Source organism: Pipra filicauda, unplaced genomic scaffold, assembly GCF_003945595.2.
Source record: "Pipra filicauda isolate LSUMZ 115617 unplaced genomic scaffold, ASM394559v2 scaffold362_size804934_pilon, whole genome shotgun sequence".
Classification (NCBI taxonomy): domain Eukaryota; kingdom Metazoa; phylum Chordata; class Aves; order Passeriformes; family Pipridae; genus Pipra; species Pipra filicauda.
The window spans coordinates 25,558-45,285 of record NW_024104490.1 but is presented as its reverse complement, the minus strand read 5'-3'; the positions used below and the strand labels follow the sequence as shown (position 1 = coordinate 45,285).

The following is a 19,728-nucleotide window of genomic DNA, read 5'->3' as shown; positions in this document are numbered from 1 at the left end:
CTGGATAGAAAATATGCAGAAAGCAGCCACATTAAGCTAATTGGTGGATGAATATACACTTGTAAAAGTGCTTCTAATGGCACGTTTGCTGCTCTCCAAATGACTACTGTTAATGTGGAGAAGTGGGCTGCCTAGAAAGTCAGGACTGCTGGGACAAGAGGGTATTAAGACATGCAGACACAGTTATTATTACTTTGTACACTGTGATATAATTCCCCCACTTTCTTTTGCATTTCAGTGCCTCTAATATGTTCAAACCGATAGCTTGCTTCATGTACCGTGGCATTTTTATATTCCAGTGACCTTTGCCTTTTTGGTGTCACTTCTGCACCCTGCTGTCTCCCTTTTGCATCACATTGCCACCTATGGCACACCTGTGTTTTTTGGTGTAAATTTTTTCAGTAAACAGTAAAATGAAAAAGGCCTCATTAAGATCATGTTGTATATATTGCAAGTAATAATGCATAGTCCCCTAATGAATAGTAAAGATGGAAATCAATCTCCTGCTTCTACTGCCATTCATATATCCTGCATATAGTACAGCTGAATCCCCTTATTGAAACACAGTTTGGGTTCAATCAGAAAGCCAAGCAGGTAATGCAATCCAATTTATGACTATAACCTATTGGCTCTTTTACTTCACTGTTCATGTCCTTGGGCAACTTCTCAGTTCCTTACAATGCCCCTAGTTAGGCAAATTTCTTACTAACTTAGTTGGAAATTTTGCTTATAAGCCCAGGAAGACTCAGCCTCTGTTGGTTATATTTTCCAGTCACAGTTATGAATTTAGTCAGTTTAGATTTAAAGTGAGGAAAGAACCATCTGATAATTTGATTTGACTTGACTGTTAGATGTCTTGCCCTGCATTTGGTGTAGTTCGTGTTAGATGGAGCAAGGATATCAGACATGATTTGTTTGTATTATCACATTGTGCATTGGGGAAGTTCTTGGTCAAAGAGAGTCTGGATGTCTCTTGTGGCTCTGTGTGTTGCGTATACCATACCTCATCAGTGCTCTTTGCGAACATTTCCTGTTTCTCATAAAAATTATGTATCATTCTTTCATTGCTGGTGAAACTGAGGCTCAGAAAGAGCTTACTGCATTTATTGCAAGAAAACCAGAGAAAACATAACTTTACTTCTCAATAAAACATTAAAACCACAGGTGATTTTTAGGGACTGATAGCATCAAGGCAAATTTTCTTACATATCATAACAGAATGGGCAACTATATATGCAGCAATTAGTGAAAGTGAGTCTTAAAATCAATCATTGCTATGGTTATATGCATGATGGGTATTTCCAACCCACTTACATGCCAAATTCTGTTCTACAGTTAATTTAGAGCTGGAATTATTTCAGTTGCTTAGCAAGTTTGTGTCTCTATTTACATACTATCCTGAAAATGGTCCATGGCAGCTCATGCAGTACAAATACTTTGCCTTCATACACCATGTCCTTGGTGGTTTGATTGCCTTTAATAGCCTTGTCTGCCAAAGGACAAACACTCCACAAGGTAATGGTAAAGCTTCTCAAGATACTTCAATGAATGTTCCACTCTAAAACGCTGTAGAGAAGCAAAGGTATCAAAATATTCTTCTCTACTTGGAGTCCAAGGTTGTGGATTTCAAAGGTAAGGTATGTGAATAAACAATTTGAATAAATTCTTGATATTGTACCATTTTAGTAATATTGAGAACAAATGCCTCACCTTTAGAGTGCATTAAAAATATTTTTGTGAGCCGATACCATAAAGCATCTGCTTACCTCACATTAAATCCTCATTAGTAAAGTCTTTTGAAAGTCTCTACCAGAATGGATGATAAAGACAATAAATGTTTCCATTTGAAAATTTGTGCAGTTCTTGGGGTGAGAGGAGCAAAATACTTGGGAAGTGGCACTAGTATTTCAAAATAAATGAGATAAGGACAATTGCTGGAAGACTACTTTGAATCTTCTTAAAGCTTAAAAAGTCAAATTGTATGCATGCTAACAGGAGTTCCACTGCTATCAGTGGCATATTTTGCCTTTTAATGGTTCTCAGCAATGTGACAGTTGTAAATCAAAGCAAATGTTTTTGACACCATAGTGCTTTGTCCTGGCTTTGGCTGGGATGGAGTTGATCGTCTTCTTAGTAGCTGGTGCAGTGCTGTGTTTTAGATTTAGTATGAGAATCTTGTTGATAACACACTGATTTTTAGTTGTTGCTAAGTAGCACTTACACTAAACCGAAGAGTTTTTCAGTGTCTCATGCGCTGCCAGAGAGCAGGTACACAAGAAGCCGGTGGGGGAAGCATGGCCAGGACAGGTGACCTGAACTGGCCAAAGGATTATTCCATACCCTAGGAATGTCATGCCCATTATGTAAACTGTAGGGAGTTGGCTGGGAGGGGCTGATCGCTGCTCAAGGACAGGCTGGGTATCAGTCAACAAGTGGTGAGCAATTGATTGTGTATTACTTTTTTCTCTTACATTTTATTCCTTTCTCCTTTTCATTACCAGATATAGCAGTAGTAGTATATTTTATTTTGTTTCAATTATGAAACTGTTCTTATCTCAACCCACAACGTTTACCTTTTCTTTCCAATTCTTCTCCCCACTGGAGGCAGAGGGAGGAGTGAGTGAGCGGCTGTGTGGTGCTGTTGCCAGCTGGGGTTAAACCACAGCAGAGTGACACCATTGTGAAAAACTAGTAAATTCAAGAGTGTCAGACTCTAGCTGTACTTAGATGCTTTTACTCCAAGTATGGACAGACATTTGATGTGACAAATACCTTGTCAGGCACCCAGCTGTAAAGACAGTTGATGTCATTGCTTTGATTAAATAAAGCTTGCGTTGTTTTGATTACATACATTGTAACCCCACAGTGATCTAGCATAGTATTAAAAATAAAAATGCTTTATGCACTGTTAAGCAGGAAAAAGAAAGCCATCATCTTGTGAATTATATATTCTTATCTGGTCCATAATCAAGAACATTCCATAACAAAGTGAATATTCTATCAGAAGTCAAACAATATGTTTGAAAAATCAGAAGAAGTATTTAAAACTGGTGCCCTTGCATCCTAATAGTTTCACTGGAATTGCAGAGGTACATATGCATTCATGAAGAGTGGGAAAGAGTTCAAATTAATATTTCTTTTCTAAAAACAGGAAGACACTCTCTTCCCTACCCCTAATCCACATAGGTGCTTTATAGTTGGCATATAACAGAGTATTCTAAGGTTGATTAACCTAATGAATAGGTATTCTGCAATTGATGTGCACTATGAGGAAGTTCAGTCCCCAAAATTTGTTGGGGATCCAGTATTTTCATACCACTCCATGCAACTTAGTCCATAACCAGCACTCCCGCAGCTTGCTTGTGCTCGGAGGAGTCTGTGCTCCTGGCATACATCTTTGGAATGAGAGATGAAACAGAACACCTGCATACTTCTGCTCAATAAAGACCCTGTAGGCCATTAAACAAGAGTGTGGGTGGTTAACGGTGGTGTCCTGGCTAGGATTCTCCTGCGGTTATTGCATTCCACTGCCTTATGTTTCATCTGCAGTTTCAGCAGGACATGATGTTCCTCAGTTTCACTCCAAAACCATTGAACAGAGCTCCTGTGCATTGTTACACAGCTGCTGTGCTCCACCATGGTGGTACGACCCCAATATATATTCACACATTTCAGGGCTAAGTTATGTCAAAATTACTTTTCAATGTGGTCAGTGGAATTACTCCAGATGTATAGTGCAATTACTCTGAATGTAAAGTGCAGCTGGATTTGCCCCACTGTCTGCAGTTAGTAAAGTTTACAAAGGTAGCTGTGGTCAAAACGCAAAAATTTTTGCCCCTGAATGCGTAAGGAGACTTAAAGTCTAAGGAGCAACCAGAGCAAGTACTATTACAAACCTGGCAACAAAGTACGTTAGTATGTATGTATGTAAGTAAAAAGTCTCCTTCATGCTACTCTTCATTTGAATACACACTTCCAATGTCATTCTCAGTGATACTTTGGGGAGAGACAGCTGCCTTCTCTTCTCCTGCTGTAGCATGCCAGTATTCTCCTGTATACCTTGGGTCTTTGGGGCAAGGAAAAAAACTTCAACTAATAAGAGAAAGGGAGTGTCAGAAAGGAAGAATATCTATCAGTTTTGATTTTTCTAGCAGAGTGTAGGCTGCCAAAACATAAAGATTTCCATTATTGACTGAGAACTCAGTAGTGCTGCACTGTTTGTTCCTACTGCAGCAGTATAACTCAAGGAAAGGACTGTTGACACTTAAGCATGCATTTGTTCATATGGTTTCCGTTGCTGAAGGGAGACTGGTGGGAGGTGGATGAGAAGTGACAGCTGAGGGAAAAAAATTTCAACCATGCCTCTTTGCAGACTGAGTATGTAAATCTCAATTGCACATGTAGAATCACAGTGATCAAGGATGCATACCTTTTCTTCATGTTTACAGGAGCAAAGGTGAATTAGCTTCAGCATAGTAAAAACTCCCATCAGGAAAATGAGCATCTGATTAAATGTGTGAGTGTGTATTTCTGTGGAAAACTAGATAGAGGCCTTAGTTTAGTTCTACTGAGGTCAGCGGGAGTTAGCCAAAATGAACTGGAGATGTTGCACATTGCCCCATCTGTACTGTGAGTTGGTGTGCTGCTGCACACTTTGAGTAATTCTTACCCCAGGAGTAGCAGGACTACCCATAGTGTAACAGCTTGAAGTTTAATTGAGAACAAAGAGGTGCTTCTGGGAATTTCAGCCAAGCAAAAACAACAAACCCTAAATCATGGAAATTATGCAGGCTTTTCTTTATTAGAAACAAATGTTGATTTTTTTTCTGTCTACAGCCTAATTAAAGTCATCCTTTGCTATTATAGTGTGACCGAATTAATATATTTTAGTCTGCTAGTCTGCTTTTCAACTATTACAGCTGCATTCAAACTGTTTCTTTGAGATCAGCTAGAAAATATATAGCTCTTTAAGAATGGCTTATAGAAGAAAGATTTGTGATAAACTCTAGGTTTGCCTAATTATTAAATTAAAAATGTATCTATGAAACATTTTGTAATGTGGATACTTAGCTGATATGCATCAAAACCAACAGTTTAGGGTGTATATATGTAAACTTGCTAAAATATGAAACTTATCAATGAGTTTTTCTATAGAACTTTGAGAGGTTCTCAGAAGTTATCACAATAGTGCCAGAAAATAATCCTTGAGCGTTCCCCAGAACATAAAGCTAGTTTAAGAAGCAATGTAAATTTTTTTAACCTTTCTATTAGTCTCAGCTCTTGTGTAGTCATCTCTCACTGTGTATTCAGCCAGGTGTGTATCTGCATTTTATCTATGCCAAGAAGTGAACCAGTAAGATAAAACAGAAATGCTAAAAGTCTGTGTTGTGCCTGCATGAGTTCAGGCATATAAAATTACCTGCAGGTAATGCAGGCACAGGAGTCAAAGGAGCTTCTCATACAAAATGAGAGTTCAAAATAACTGGTTTCATAATGAATGTTCAAGGCTTACAGTGTATGTTTATAGTGTGTGCTTGTCTAGACTGTTTTTATTTTCTGAATAGGCAGTTTTTAAATTGGGATGTTTTAAAGCTGAATTGAAAGCCTGAAGTTTGTAAAGGCTAAAGGCCTTCAGAAAATGAAGACCCACCTTCAGAATCCTCCCCAGTTAAGCTTCTAAAAACTGGAGTGATCTTTGTGTCCATCTGCTGTTGTAACCTGTTTATTTCATCTCAGATAAGTATCTTGACACCCATCACTTGTTCTGCTTGACCCAGAAGCTTAAGACAAGAGGTACCCTGACATATTGTGACACGCACATCTCTTTGTAACGTAAAGTCAGCAAAAATGAGGAGGCAGATTCAGGGTGATTAACTATGACATTACATTACAGATCTAATGTATGTGTATATGTGGACCTGTATCTATACAAATAATAGAGTTGAGTGTGTGTTTAGAGTTAGAAAAAGATTTTCGCCATCTGTGATTGTGTGTGAGAGATCCACACAGTAAAAAAAAAAAAGAAATTAAAACTAAAAGACTAAAAGCAAGGCTGCACAGACAAAGAAGGAACATCAGTGTATGCTGTATGGGTTGGGCTTACTTGTCTACTGCTTGGCTTAGAGCTGTAAGCATGCAGTACTATCTCTGTACTCACTAACTTCCTTGTACACATTGTCACAGGAGGCTTGGCTTAATCAGTTGTGAGCTGAAAAAAGTAATATAAATTGGAACCTTTTGTCATGAAGTATTTAATTGTTGATATGATTTAATGGCTTTGGGGAGAAAATTTAGCATGAGAGATTGTAAGAAACAAGAAATCGTTTACATGTAAGAAAGGACGTGAACCTCTAATCAAATATTACCCTATACAGAAAGATCCCTAGCTAGTTATAGCTAAATTCAAATGGGATAATGGTTAGATTTTTTGTTAATTTTAAGTTTTATCAAAAAATGACATTCCTATTCATTCTTTATCTAGTTTTGCATAATACATGCTTACAATGATTTATGGAAACCTTTCACTGTGTAAATATTGAAGCATGTGCTATGCAGTATCCACAAGCAGTGAAGTTTTTTATAGGCATCTGTGCAATTTCTCTTTACTTTTGTTGGGCAAAAAGAGCCAAACAACTTCTTGCTGAAAATTAACAAGATAAAGCTTGATATAACTAGTAGGGGTAGGCAAGCATTATTTAAGAGCAACTTTCTGATTCCCTGCTCTTTCTATGGCAGCAAGGGTAACCCCATGACAATAACACCCTTGACTGCCAGTTTCTCTGATAAGTGGGGCTTAGCAGCTGCCAAAGGTCTAGTGTTCCTCATTGCAAATCCTTAAAAGAAATGAAACAAAGGGTGGTGGCGTCTCATGAAGAGGAAGCTCATGAAGCTAAGCACCAGCTTCTTTCCGTTAAGATGTGGAATAACTCCCCGAAAGCATACAGGGAACCCCCAGATTTAGATGCCTGACTGCCTGTTCTGTGCATGCATTGCATGGCTGCCAACAGATGAGGGACTGTGTGAAACCACCTTCCACTTAACATGTGGGTGTCTGTTACAGGATCTGTACCTACTATTCTCCTGAGCTATTGTCGTGCTAGATGTGTTTAATTTTTATTTACTTACATACCCGCTTTTGTAAAGCATCCATCTGTTACATAAGCCTATGAGTGATTTACAAATTAAAGCAAAACCAAAACAAATTACAGTAGTACATTGCAAAGCAGCCTGCAGCTGGCTGCAGACAGGAATCCTAATTCAATACATATAAGCAGTGTAAATTAGACAATGTTATTTCCATCCTCAAACAATGGGAGTTACAGTTAGAAGGAATTAATACTTATGTTTTAGGATGAGAAATATGTACATATAGATTGGGTCAGACCTGACAGCAAAGATCTGGAGATCAAAGTCTGAACCAAGTCTGGCTTTGCAGTTCCAAGTAGGAATTACCCATATATACAGGTGCTGTGGCTGGCTGGAAGTTTTGGGAAAAGTAGGTATAAGAAGCTTTACATCACACTTTTTAGGGAAAGTAGTAACAGTTAGTTGGATAGGAAAAAACAAATATAATCTTATAGTTTTAAGATAGGAACCTGCCCTTTAATTATTTCTTTATGGTGTTGATATTTTTTTTCTCCCACCCCTCGTCCCATTTAGTTTTTGTTTTGTTTCACTAATTTTTGTTCTTGGGAGGGATTTTTTGGTGTTCTAGATGATTTCTATTTGGTAGTACTGACTGCCTGTAAAATACTGCTCCATGAAGACAGATAGAACTGTAAGGGCATAGAAATTAGAGACGTCCACAATACTTATGCGTGTTCAAAGGTGGGGACAAATAAGAACCAGCGTCTGCATCAGGATGTTTTGTTCATCACCGTGTAAATACAGACTGAACATTTTCTACATAGAGATGGTCTCTGGGGCTTTCCATCTGGGGTCAGCTGGGTAAGATTTTCCGTAATTAATTGCTGTTGAGGGTTTCATTGTCTTCTAAGGTTTGGTTTTAAATGTTCATGTGTGGAGCGTTCCTGAAGATTTTGTAGTTGTATCCAAGGTACTGAAACACACATGGCATTAACCTTCAGCATTAACTTTGTATCCAGAGAGTTGAACTGCACTGAACATATCAGAACTGAAATAATAAAACCAGCCATAATCAGTTAAACATATGCTTTACTATTTGGTGCGAAATTGTGTCTTCCGGTACTCTAGGAAATGTGAGGGAAGAGAAGAATCAATCCTCTGAAGACTGAAAAAGAATTAAAAAATAAATAAATAAGTAAAACTGGGGGGTGGGAGTGCTGGAGGGAAAGAAAGCTGTTCTCAATCTTCATAATCAAAAAAGAGCTAGTGGGTTTTGCAACAGTGTATAGTCCAAAATGTTCGGATAAGGTACTGAAGCTGAGATTCAAGATTTAAAAATATCAGAGACAGTAGGGTGGAGTATCTTGCAAGGCTGTTTAAGGCATGAGGAAGCATTGAAATAGTGCTGGTCTGATGGCCTGCAACAGTTCTTGTTGGTTATAGTTACTGTGCTAATATTATGTCCAGCATTTGTCCAAAAGGAAAGATGCCAATAAAATGATGTATTCATTATATAAGTATTTTAATATATTTTTATCAATACATGCTGGAATGGATTGCCTGACATTACGTTGCAGAATTTTTAAGTTCTACCTTCAGGCAAATCTCATGCTTACTAGCAAAAATGAAAGTGTGAAATGCTTTTTAATGTATATTTAACAACAGATATTCTAGTGATTACTGATGTGTATTCTCTCTGGATTTTTCCCTTGCTATCAGAAGGCAATGTTAGGAGACAACATTTTTACTCATTTATGCTATCTACATCCATCAGATCCTTACTTTTTACATATTTTTAACTGTTATTTTATGTCAAGACTACAAAAAAAGTCATCTCCAGAGTCTAAACCATACCTAGATTGCAAGCTTACAATCAAGTGCCAGTAAGAGTCCAGGGGAAAAGGGAGTAAGGTACAAGTATTATGTACTGTTTTTAAGGTATTTTGCCTTCCGTCAAAGTTTCTCGTGAAATGGCCCATGGGTGACTTTAGTCTTATATCTGCTTATATTTAAGAAGCAAATCTATCAAATGCATTTATTTAGCTCTTTCTCATAATATTACCATTTGATAGTGATTAAGGTACAACTTTCAGTATTTTACAGTGGTGTGTACAGCAACAGTTCATATGTTTTACACTGATGTATTGTAAACAGTAACATTCTACGTAGATCACTGTTGTTAAATTGAAAGTATTGAAAGCATTTTAGATCACAGAGCCCTGTGGTCTACATTTTATGTACTCTGACATTATTAAACTCAATCTGGTTTTCTGGCTGTGACTGTAATTACCGTATTTACATGGCTGGAAAGTTTGTATTTTTTTTATCAAATTTTATTAACACTGTATGCATGTTGTTTTTTGAGCTTAGTGTTTTCATGTTCAGGCAGCAGAGCACCTTCTATTGAATTGAATAATTATGCAGAATCAATAATTTTTTTCTTTGTGTTTGTCTTTGTTGTTTCTTTGATATGGCCTCTAGGATGCTGCAGGCAAGGTACTGGACCGCTGGGCCATCATGTCCAGGGAAGAAGAGATCATTACCCTTCAGCAGTTCCTGAGATTTGGAGAAACGAAATCTATTGTGGAGCTGATGGCAATTCAAGAAAAAGAAGGGCAGGCTGTGGCTGTGCCATCTTCAAAGACAGATTCAGATATAAGGACTTTTATTGAAAGCAATAATCGCACCAGGAGCCCAAGTCTCCTTGCTCACCTGGAGAATAGCAACCCTTCCAGCATTCATCATTTTGAAAACATCCCGAATAGCCTTGCATTCCTGCTTCCATTCCAGTACATAAATCCAGTCTCTGCTCCACTGCTGGGGCTGCCTCCAAATGGCCTCCTGCTGGAACAGCCAGCAATGAGGCTCCGTGAACCAAGTCTTACAACCCAAAATGAATATAACGAGAGCAGTGAATCTGAAGTTTCCCCTACGCCATTCAAGAATGAGCAACCATCCAGCAGGAATGCTTTGACCAGCATCACGAATGTTGAGCCCAAAAGTGAGCCAGCCTGCGTCTCTCCTGTTCAGACACCTACGCCAGTCAGTGATTTATCAAAAACAGAACACACTAAAAGCTCGTTCCGAATTCACAGAATGAGGAGAATGGGGTCAGCCTCGAGGAAAGGAAGAGTGTTTTGCAATGCATGTGGCAAAACTTTCTATGACAAAGGTACACTTAAAATCCACTACAATGCTGTACACCTGAAAATCAAGCATCGGTGCACTATTGAAGGCTGCAACATGGTTTTCAGCTCTCTCAGAAGCCGCAATCGCCACAGTGCTAACCCCAATCCCCGACTCCACATGCCTATGCTAAGGAATAACCGTGACAAAGATCTGATACGTGCTACATCAGGTGCCGCCACTCCCGTCATAGCAAGTACAAAATCCAACCTAACTTTAACAAGTCCTGGGCGCCCACCGATGGGGTTTACCACTCCCCCTCTAGACCCTGTACTGCAGAACCCTCTTCCTAGTCAGCTGGTCTTCCCAGCTCTAAAGACTGTCCAACCCGTTCCTCCTTTTTACAGAAATTTACTTACTCCTGGAGAGATGGTGAGTCCTCCAACCTCACTCCCTACCAGTCCAATAATACCAGCAGTGAGTGGCATGGAGCAGCATCCCCCTCCTCCTTCAGAGTCATCAGTACCTTCAGTGTTGATGCCCACCCCAGAGCCCAATGCAGACCTTGCTCCCAAGAAGAAGCCAAGGAAGTCAAGCATGCCAGTTAAAATTGAAAAGGAAGTTATCGATACTGCTGACGAGTTTGATGATGAAGACGAAGAGGTGAATGACAGCAGCACGATGGTGAATGACATTGGTCATGACAATCACTGCCATTCTCAGGAGGAAATGAGCCCAGGCCTGTCTGTGAAAGACTTTTCCAAAAATGACAGAAGCAGATGCATTTCCAGACCGGACATAAGAAGGGCAGACAGCATGACATCAGAAGACCAGGAGCATGAGAGAGACTACGAAAATGAGTCAGAGTCATCAGAACCCAAATTGTGTGAGGAAACCATGGAAGGCGATGATCGTCTCCATGAACCTGGTGAAAAATCAACGATGCACGGTAACAGACCAGATGAAAACCACAATGACTCTTCCAGTCAGGATGTCATTAAGGTGAAGGAAGAGTATACAGACCCTACATATGATATGTTCTATATGAGCCAATATGGCCTGTACAACGGAGGCAGTGCCAGTATGGCTGCTCTTCATGAAAGTTTCACTTCTACATTCAACTACAGCAGCCCGCAGAAGTTCTCCCCAGAAGCTGAAATGTGCTCCAGCCCAGACCCCAAGATCTGCTATGTTTGCAAGAAAAGTTTTAAGAGTTCCTACAGTGTGAAGCTTCACTACCGAAATGTTCATTTAAAAGAGATGCATGTCTGCACAGTGGCTGGCTGTAATGCTGCATTCCCATCACGGAGAAGCAGAGACAGGTCAGTAAATATTAATTGATTTTCTACATTATTAAATGTGTTGAATTATGTAAAAATAGGCGGTTTAGGATATATGAAGAAACAGAGAGATGCAGAGTAATGACAAGTGACAATCATGTTCCCATGACATTGAGACAGATTTATCACTTTAAAGATATTCATTGTTGCTTGGCATTCAGAGTGGTATATATTGTGCCATCCTCTTAAGCGACTGGCTAGATAATAAATGTCATTATAATTTCTGTGTGCCTGTGTACATGTGTATTGCACATCTGTTTATAAGGTACAACCTTCATTACATTTATTTTCTTCTCCCTGCAACATTTAAAACAAGAAAACCTTCTATTAAATAGATAGTTCATTGTATACAAAACAAATATCTCCATGCATGCATATCAAACAGTAAACTAGGAAGGAGGGGAAGGAGTGGATGGATGGTTGGACGAATGGATGGAGAGACAGAATGGAAAGACTGGAATAAAAGAATGATTTCCATCTCCATAGGGTCATATAAAAGTAAACAAGAAGCATTAGAAGGCTATTCTTTATTATCTTCAATTTTTAAAACTGGACACTGTGTTGTAGTGAGAACGAGTAAATATTAAGAAAATCATTGTCTTTTTCTTTAGTAGAACTTATATCTCTATCCACTATGGTCATTTAATCTACTTTATCTTCTTTTCTGCATGTGAGCAACTCCCTTTCCCTCCAATGGGAATTATGCATGTTCAGAGAGGAGAGGCTAGACCCCTACATATTTTTAATATCAACCAGGATATATTCTGCTGACACTTCAAATGACATCATGCCCTAGCTATGCTGCATCAATACTGAAACGGTTGGGCTTAAACAGAAGCAGCTGGTCCATAAACTCTTTGGTTTGGGGTGTTCTGTTTTTTTTTGTTTTGTTTTGGGGTTTTTTGTGTTTTGTTTTGTTTTGTTTTGTTTTTTGGTTTGGTTTGGTTTGGTTTGGTTTGTTTGTTTTGTTTTATTTTGTGGATTTTTTTCATTTTGTTTTGTTTTGTTTTGTTTTAAATAGATTGTTCTTATTGATTCCTGAGGAAAATGTAATATAAATAGAATTTGTCAGGGTGATAGGATAACAGTTATTTCATATTTGTGGATAAAAGCTCTCGCATCTGATGATGATCATATTGTCACATAACAAAATCTTTCTGGTTCATGGAGTGATGGTGAGATTGGCTCACCTTTCTTCCTTTACTTGTGTTTCATATTTTTTCATTAGGCTGTAAAATTTCAGCAGACACAGGAAGGAAATTAAACCTCACTAAACGTTCACACGCAGCTTCTCACTTTTTTCTTTGAAACTGATGTGGTTTGAAAGTGAATATATTGTATCTTCTAAAATGAAAGCAAGTTAGTGTTAAGGATATTGAGGAGACAAAATTCACTGTTTTGATGGAGAGTCTAGTCCCCAAATATCTCATGTCTTCTCTCATCATTTATGAAATCCACTAAACAGAAAAATAGGAACAAACATAAGAATACAAGTTCAGAACATCTAAGAAGGATGATCTAGGAAGTTTGCATTTGAATAGGATGAAACTACTGGACACAAAGCAGGTAAATCTAAATTAAGACTGATTTTCTTGGGGTGTGCTGATAACATTTATGAGACTTGAATTTGACAAGGGAAACATGTAAATCAGTGGCATGCTGAGTTTAGATGTGTGTAACCCTTTTCAGTTCCTGAAATTGCACAGCCTTTGTTAGTCAACAATTTAGCTTAGTCGGTCTGTTTCCTCAAATGAATTATGAAGTCAGTCATGTACTACACAAAACAGCTTTGTGTCAAGCATGTGAAGTAAGAAGTAATTAGCTTTAGGATTTGCAACTTTATGTAGTGTATTATATTTCAGCAGTAATATATTGATAGATCATGGTAATAATAAAATTTTAGCACAGTAAAGACTAAGATGTTCTAAGAAAGAGTGACTGTGATGACATACATAAAATATGTCTGAGATAAGAACCTGGAAATAGGGCACATTTTGAAAATATTTTGTCGACTATGTAGCATACTCCTGTTAAGCTTACTGAAAGCAAGCCATGAAATAAAAATCTGATTCAGTAACTTAAAATGTAGACTGCATATTTAAAGATTTTTTTTTTACTTGTAAACTGTTTTATTACCCTAAAATTTTTTCTATTCAGTTTGTTTGGGTTTTTTTTTTTCTGATCTTCCTTTTGAAAGTTTTTTTTTTTTAAGGAGAGCATATACGATTTTTAGCTCTTCAGATTATGGAGAGCACCTCAAAGATAAATGGATAACTAAATTAATAGCATTGAAAAGTGAGAACTTCTTCCATCTGCTTAAATCAATTTCACTTAAAAACTCGAGAGCATTTTGCTTTTAATTGGTGTATGAGAAGTAAGACTTAGCTACTTACAGCCTACAGTAATAATTCCTGGCTAATATTTGAAATGGACTCGTGTTCCATTTTGGACACATTACAAAAAGTCTCTGCGATTTGTTTGTGTGTAAGTCACTCACATGATCTTTGAGTAGTTACAGTAGCTTAGAATTTTGTGCTTTATGAAAGAAAAATAAATTTTTTTTCAATACTCTGAAAGCAGAGTTCTAGCTATCCCATAGCTTGCAGTCTTATGAAGTTATTATCTTTATTTTTAGTCACTTTATTAATTGTATTACTAGTATTGTATTAATGATATTATTAATCCTATTATAGCTAGTTAAAGGTCTATAACTAGTTAGAGGTCTAAAAGTCACAATGCTAGCTATGTTCTATAAGACAATACAAGCTTAAGTGGAGATAGATAACATTGGCTGATCTTTTTTGTTTTCCTTAGAGGCGTCTGATTTGGCTCAAGTCCTTTTCCAATGTAAGTCTAGTTAATCAAAGGTTTGACTGTATTCTCCCTGCCCTGTACATACGCAAAACTCCTAATTGTTGACAGTGAGTGGCACTAATGTAAAATGGTCTTTGCAGGGATAGGGTTGTGATACAGACTGCTGGTTACCAGAGGCAGCAGATCGTGTCAGGAGAAAATGCAGTGCTGTTTTGACTGAAGGAGGGGTTTTATCTGTGTCAGAGCTGCAACCCTCCCTTTGTAGAAAGCATTCTATAGCAATTTATGCTAAGGTTGACCAAATCTAGCTTTACCATTCCTACATCATTTGTGCCAAGGTCAACACCTGCATAAAAATCCTTCTGCAAGAAATGTTGGAATGTCTTCTGAGATCTTCAGCTAACCACTGCTAACCCTTGTAACTTTGGGATCAAGATAACCAGAAGATTCTGGAGTCACACCTCTCATGTGGTTTTTTCAAGTCAAGGCAGAGGAAAGCAGAGTCCTGGTCCTTGCTGTCAATGCCTCAGTAATTCTGTCACCCATTCTAAAAATTAGATAGTATTGCTTTCAAGTAGTCAAACTCTGCTGAGCCTAGATTTTTTTAAAAGGGCCTTTTTTCATCATTCTTCTGAGCCACAAATAACGTCACTAATTAAAATAAGTTTATACATACCTAGATCTTGGTTCTTTTTGTCAGATTGAGAAGTCTTTTTGTCTTTCTTTTCCTGGAAGCACTAAACTTCAGTACACCACTTTTTCTTCCATTCTTCAACAGTCACTCAGTGAATTAGCTGTTCATCCGTTTCTGTTTCTGTATTTACTTCAGATCTCCTTTCTTCTAAAGGCATATTTTTCAGGCTAGGTCTTGTTGCAAGAATGCAATGGGAAGTAAATAAGAAAAGAGATCATGTTAAAAATTTAGGCAGAAACAATGTCATAAACCTCCTTTGGAACAGAGAGACATCTTTTTCAAGTAACTTACTAGATGGAAAAGAGTAAGATGAGAAGAAGTCCCTGCACGAACTGTGCACTTGAATGGAAAGATTTGTCCTTGTGGTGTGAATTCTCTCTGGACTTGGAAGAGATGTGTTCTGTGATTGAGGAGAATTGGCCTGTAGCTGCAGTGGTTAGATTCCCCTAGGATCTGCTTCCCATCCTCATCCGTGAGTCCTGCTCCAGCAGATACTGAGTTGGTCTTACAGAAAGGTAGATGTGGTTGGTCCTTGAAGTCAGCACTGAGGTACAGTTGCTCAGGGGATGATCCTGAGCTGGGGACAAGAGGAGGGACTAGATATTTGCTGACCAAAGAGGACACCAATGCAGAGGTGAAGGTCTGGAAGGTGCAACTTAGAGCAGTTGGCTTCATTTTGGTCTCTCATCTGGAAGAGCCAACAATTTTGCGGTCACAACCACTGATGAAACAGAAGGCAGGTGGACTTTTTGCTTTCAGTAAGTCTTGTCAAGAAACTGCTGTAAGATTTTAAGGAGAAATACAGCCATCTTTTCAGTCAACCTTAGTGCATGCTAAATCCCTATTTCACCTCAGTACTGACACTATTAGAATCTGTGGTTTTTAAACTAGGGCACAGCATTAGTAACAATATGTTACCATGTTTTGCTTTCTCTCAGTGTATGGAAAATAAATTAACTCTCAGTATACCTGTTCAAAGGAACAAAGCAAGAACCTTTCATTTTGGCTGTCTGCTACTTAAGTGGGAGTATTAATTGTGCAGGTTTGTCTTTTAAGTTTTCTGACAAAGTGAGCATGCATGCATATACGTGCGTGCATGTGTGTGTGTTCCACAAGATGAGAAAGGTAATTGAGCCCCATGAAGAAATTTAAAAACAAAATAATATCTGCTCAGGGTGATTTATAAATAAATATGAGGCAACTATTGGTGCCAGGTGTGATCATGCCACTGATTGCAAGTTAAATCAGTCCAGATTTAAAAACATAAACTCCTTAATTTATATGGAGCAAGACATCTGTAGGTGGTTTATTAAAACCTGCTGATGTCTCCAGAACTAAATTTGTGCAAATATAGACCTCTGGGTAGCTGTGTTGAAAAACCAGACACATACTTTTTGTCTGATTACCTGATTTCCAGCCCTGTACAGGTGTGCTTGAATAAATTAACATCAGTTACCTATGATTAGTCACTGCATACATTATCAATGGAGGTGAAGAAGTGAGAAAGCTGCTACCTGCCTCCTGTTATCACCTCCTTGACACAACAGTATCCATTTCTTCATCATCCTACTATGCTTGGAACCTTCTACAGATAACTTTTTAGAGAATTATTTTCTATAAATGCACTCAATTCCAGCTCCAGGAAATAAGACACTTTGCACCAGTCCATGATAATTATTACTGTATTTCCCCAAATATAATTAACTGTCATATACAACTTGACTTTCCTCCAACAAAAACAGGGTAATCAATTTTTAAGACATTAGGTGTTCTACGAACCATTTTTCAAGAGACGAAAATTATACTGATAATTTTTTAAAATATAAACACATTTACACCTGTACTACTGGTTTTGGATGTGATGAAGTTCATTAAGAGACTAGCTGCATATCCAATACATTTGAATGAACCATTAGGTTTTCTCTTGCAGAGTCACTAAGATGTGTGTCATTGCTAATGTTCCCATAACTCTTCCTTACTCAAGAGAATCTGCATCAAAACATTTTGTGCCACCTCTAACACAAATCTACCAATGTGACCTCTTCCATGAATAGTCATATTGAACAGAGACTGCTTGTCATATTGCATACTCACCAATATGAACAACAGAAGCAGAATTAAAAATTAAAATACATAGAACCAGTTTCATCATAAGATTAAAAAAAAAATTTAAAAGAAAATAAATAAATTGAAGCAAGTGGCTACTTATGTGAGTAAACATTGAAGGATCAACTCTGGTGTGAAGGAAGTTTTTTTCTGTCTACATATAGTCATTTGTTTTGGGTTTGAATTGGAGGTGGCTGTTGTTTTTTCAAACAACCTACCGTCTTCATTATCTTGTTCTGGTTTGGTACACAAATGGGTATTTCTTTGAAAGGGAGAGTACAGTTTCTTGTACAGCTCAAGAAGTCTCATTTTTATGTGAACTTGCAAATAAGTCAGTGGCCTGAAAAGCTTATTTAAACAAACTGCTACACCAGGGTTAAGATAGGTGGGAAGCATAAGTAAAACATTGAAAATCCTAGCTAAAAGCAAAACATGCATTGAGCGATATTTTCCCCTGATATCTGTTGTGACAAATAATGTAAATGTTTAATGTGTTTTGTACAATTTTCTTGTGTAAGTTTTGTGTATTTTATGTTTGGTGAAAAGGGTTATTTGTGAAGATTGGACTGTGAACATGAATGCTTATCATAATATCCTGATTGCCCCTAGGTTCCTAGGAAATAACTGGAAGAACCAAAACTCTTCTCCAGAGATTGGGAGAAAATTGAGTGTTTTCCATTTATCTGAGTAAATGTAAAGCTGTTCCCCATATACAGAGGCATCCCATCTTCCCTAGAGTCTTTTGGAAGCAGGGTAAACAAAATATCTGCCCCCATTAGTTCCTACAAACAAAGGCTCTGGCTGTTCTTTTCAACTTAACAGTGGAAACCTCTAAGATTTCTGCTGAATGTGAAGGAAGCTGTACTTTACAGATAGAAGATAACACCAGGGCACTACTTCCAAAAGTCTGAATGGAACAAGACACCTCAACTTGAGAGTTGTAGTCTTCTTAGGTGCAGGAGTCTGGGGAGAAATGATGAAGGGTGAAGGAGACACATTTCTGGCAGGAATAGCTGTCTATTTACTGCCCTTTGGATTTACAGCCTTCAATGAAAAAAAGAGACACTCAGTAGGCAGGCAAATGCCCCCATACATACATTCATGATACATTCATTTGTCAGCTGTGCATGTCTGAAAAGAGAAACTTTCAACTGAAGAAGCAAACTTTACATCAGATTTTACAGCCTGACCAAAGATTACTGATAGCTGAGGCCATTTTCTTCTCCCCTTAATGACGATGATGATGCTTTTCCCCCTAGATTTGAGCCAATTCATTCACTGGAACATAAACTTAGTGATTGTGCTGGGGATGTATACAAATTAACATGAAGTTTACCTGAAAGTATGAAAACTGGTGAGGCAAGTCCTAGGAATGACTAAAAAAAAATAACCCAAAAGGGAGAAAATTTATCAGTAGGTAACTTCAGATAGCTATAACACTTTTTTTGGATGACACTATGATAGTCCTACCAGTATATCTAGACAGAAGCAGACATTTCAAAATACTTTTTGAAATGGAATTATGTAGCAGGTGATGAGTATAGTAAAACAAAGCTTATTTGGATTTCTGTTCCATTGCTTTTTGACAAGATAGACTTTTGGTAGTGAGACAGGGGAGATGGGAGTATTTTCCAATGAAATATGTCTTAGTAAAATATTTTACTCAAAAATAGTTGATAATTTATAGGTTCTGGGGAAAAGAAACACCAAAGCCCAACCTCTCTAAATCTGACACATCTTTTTATGGTTATACAGGCTGCTAGGGGTTAGCAAATAGGACAGGGAGCAATAGCAAACTTGTGAAGTAGAGCCTGTAGTTGCAGGAATATACTGTTCAGTTAGGAACAATTAAGGGTAAAGATAACCATACTGCTAACTACTTACCTCAGGGTGATCCTGAAGGAAGACATGCTGAGTTATGAAAGAGAGTTAAGTGCTCCACAGTGTCAAGGAAGAGGCCACTGTATAGGCACTGCAAGTGCACTGCAAGACACTGTGTGCAGCTTTTTACTACTCTTTAATCCTGATCTGCAGTACTCATAGTTTGTTTTCCTTTGTATCTTCAGGAAAGCGGTGCCACACATCATGTACCAGCATTCATGATGTTATGCTGTAGGTACTACAGTAGGAACCATTCATTCACACCCAGCACTTACACATAAAACGTTCTCTAATGATACCTCTAGAGCTGTGTCAGGTGGTCTGTTGGGACTTGAGGTAACACAGGAATATCTCAGGTGAGATACCACTTACGGCTCATCACAAGTTGACTTTTTAATGGCAAACACTGGATATTTTCTGACAGGAGTTTTAAGCCCTCCAATTGTAAAGAAAATCTAAGGTTTTTTGTAGGCCTTCCTACTTTCCAGCAACATCTTTTAAGTGAACAGTTTGCCTTGTGCTAAGGAAACTTTTTTTTATTATTATTATTTTAATCAAGAGCTTATTTCACATTTAAGCTTGCCCTAAAAAGCATTACTTTAAAAGATCTGTCTAAGAAATAATTCAACATTTTTGCCATAAGGCACTTTCAAGCTTTATATAACAGGACCAGGAGGAGAA

General features: G+C 37.9%; 1 protein-coding gene across 1 annotated transcript in view; it reads left to right on the top strand.

Moving 5' to 3' along the window:
- The window catches only part of BNC2 (basonuclin 2), a 329,648-nt gene that overhangs the window by 297,070 nt on the left and 12,850 nt on the right, over positions 1–19,728 (top strand). The window contains exon 5 of the mRNA XM_027711939.2: positions 9,568–11,534. Within this exon, the coding sequence (XP_027567740.1) occupies positions 9,568–11,534 (1,967 nt within the window). The remainder of the gene's footprint in view (positions 1–9,567; positions 11,535–19,728) is intronic.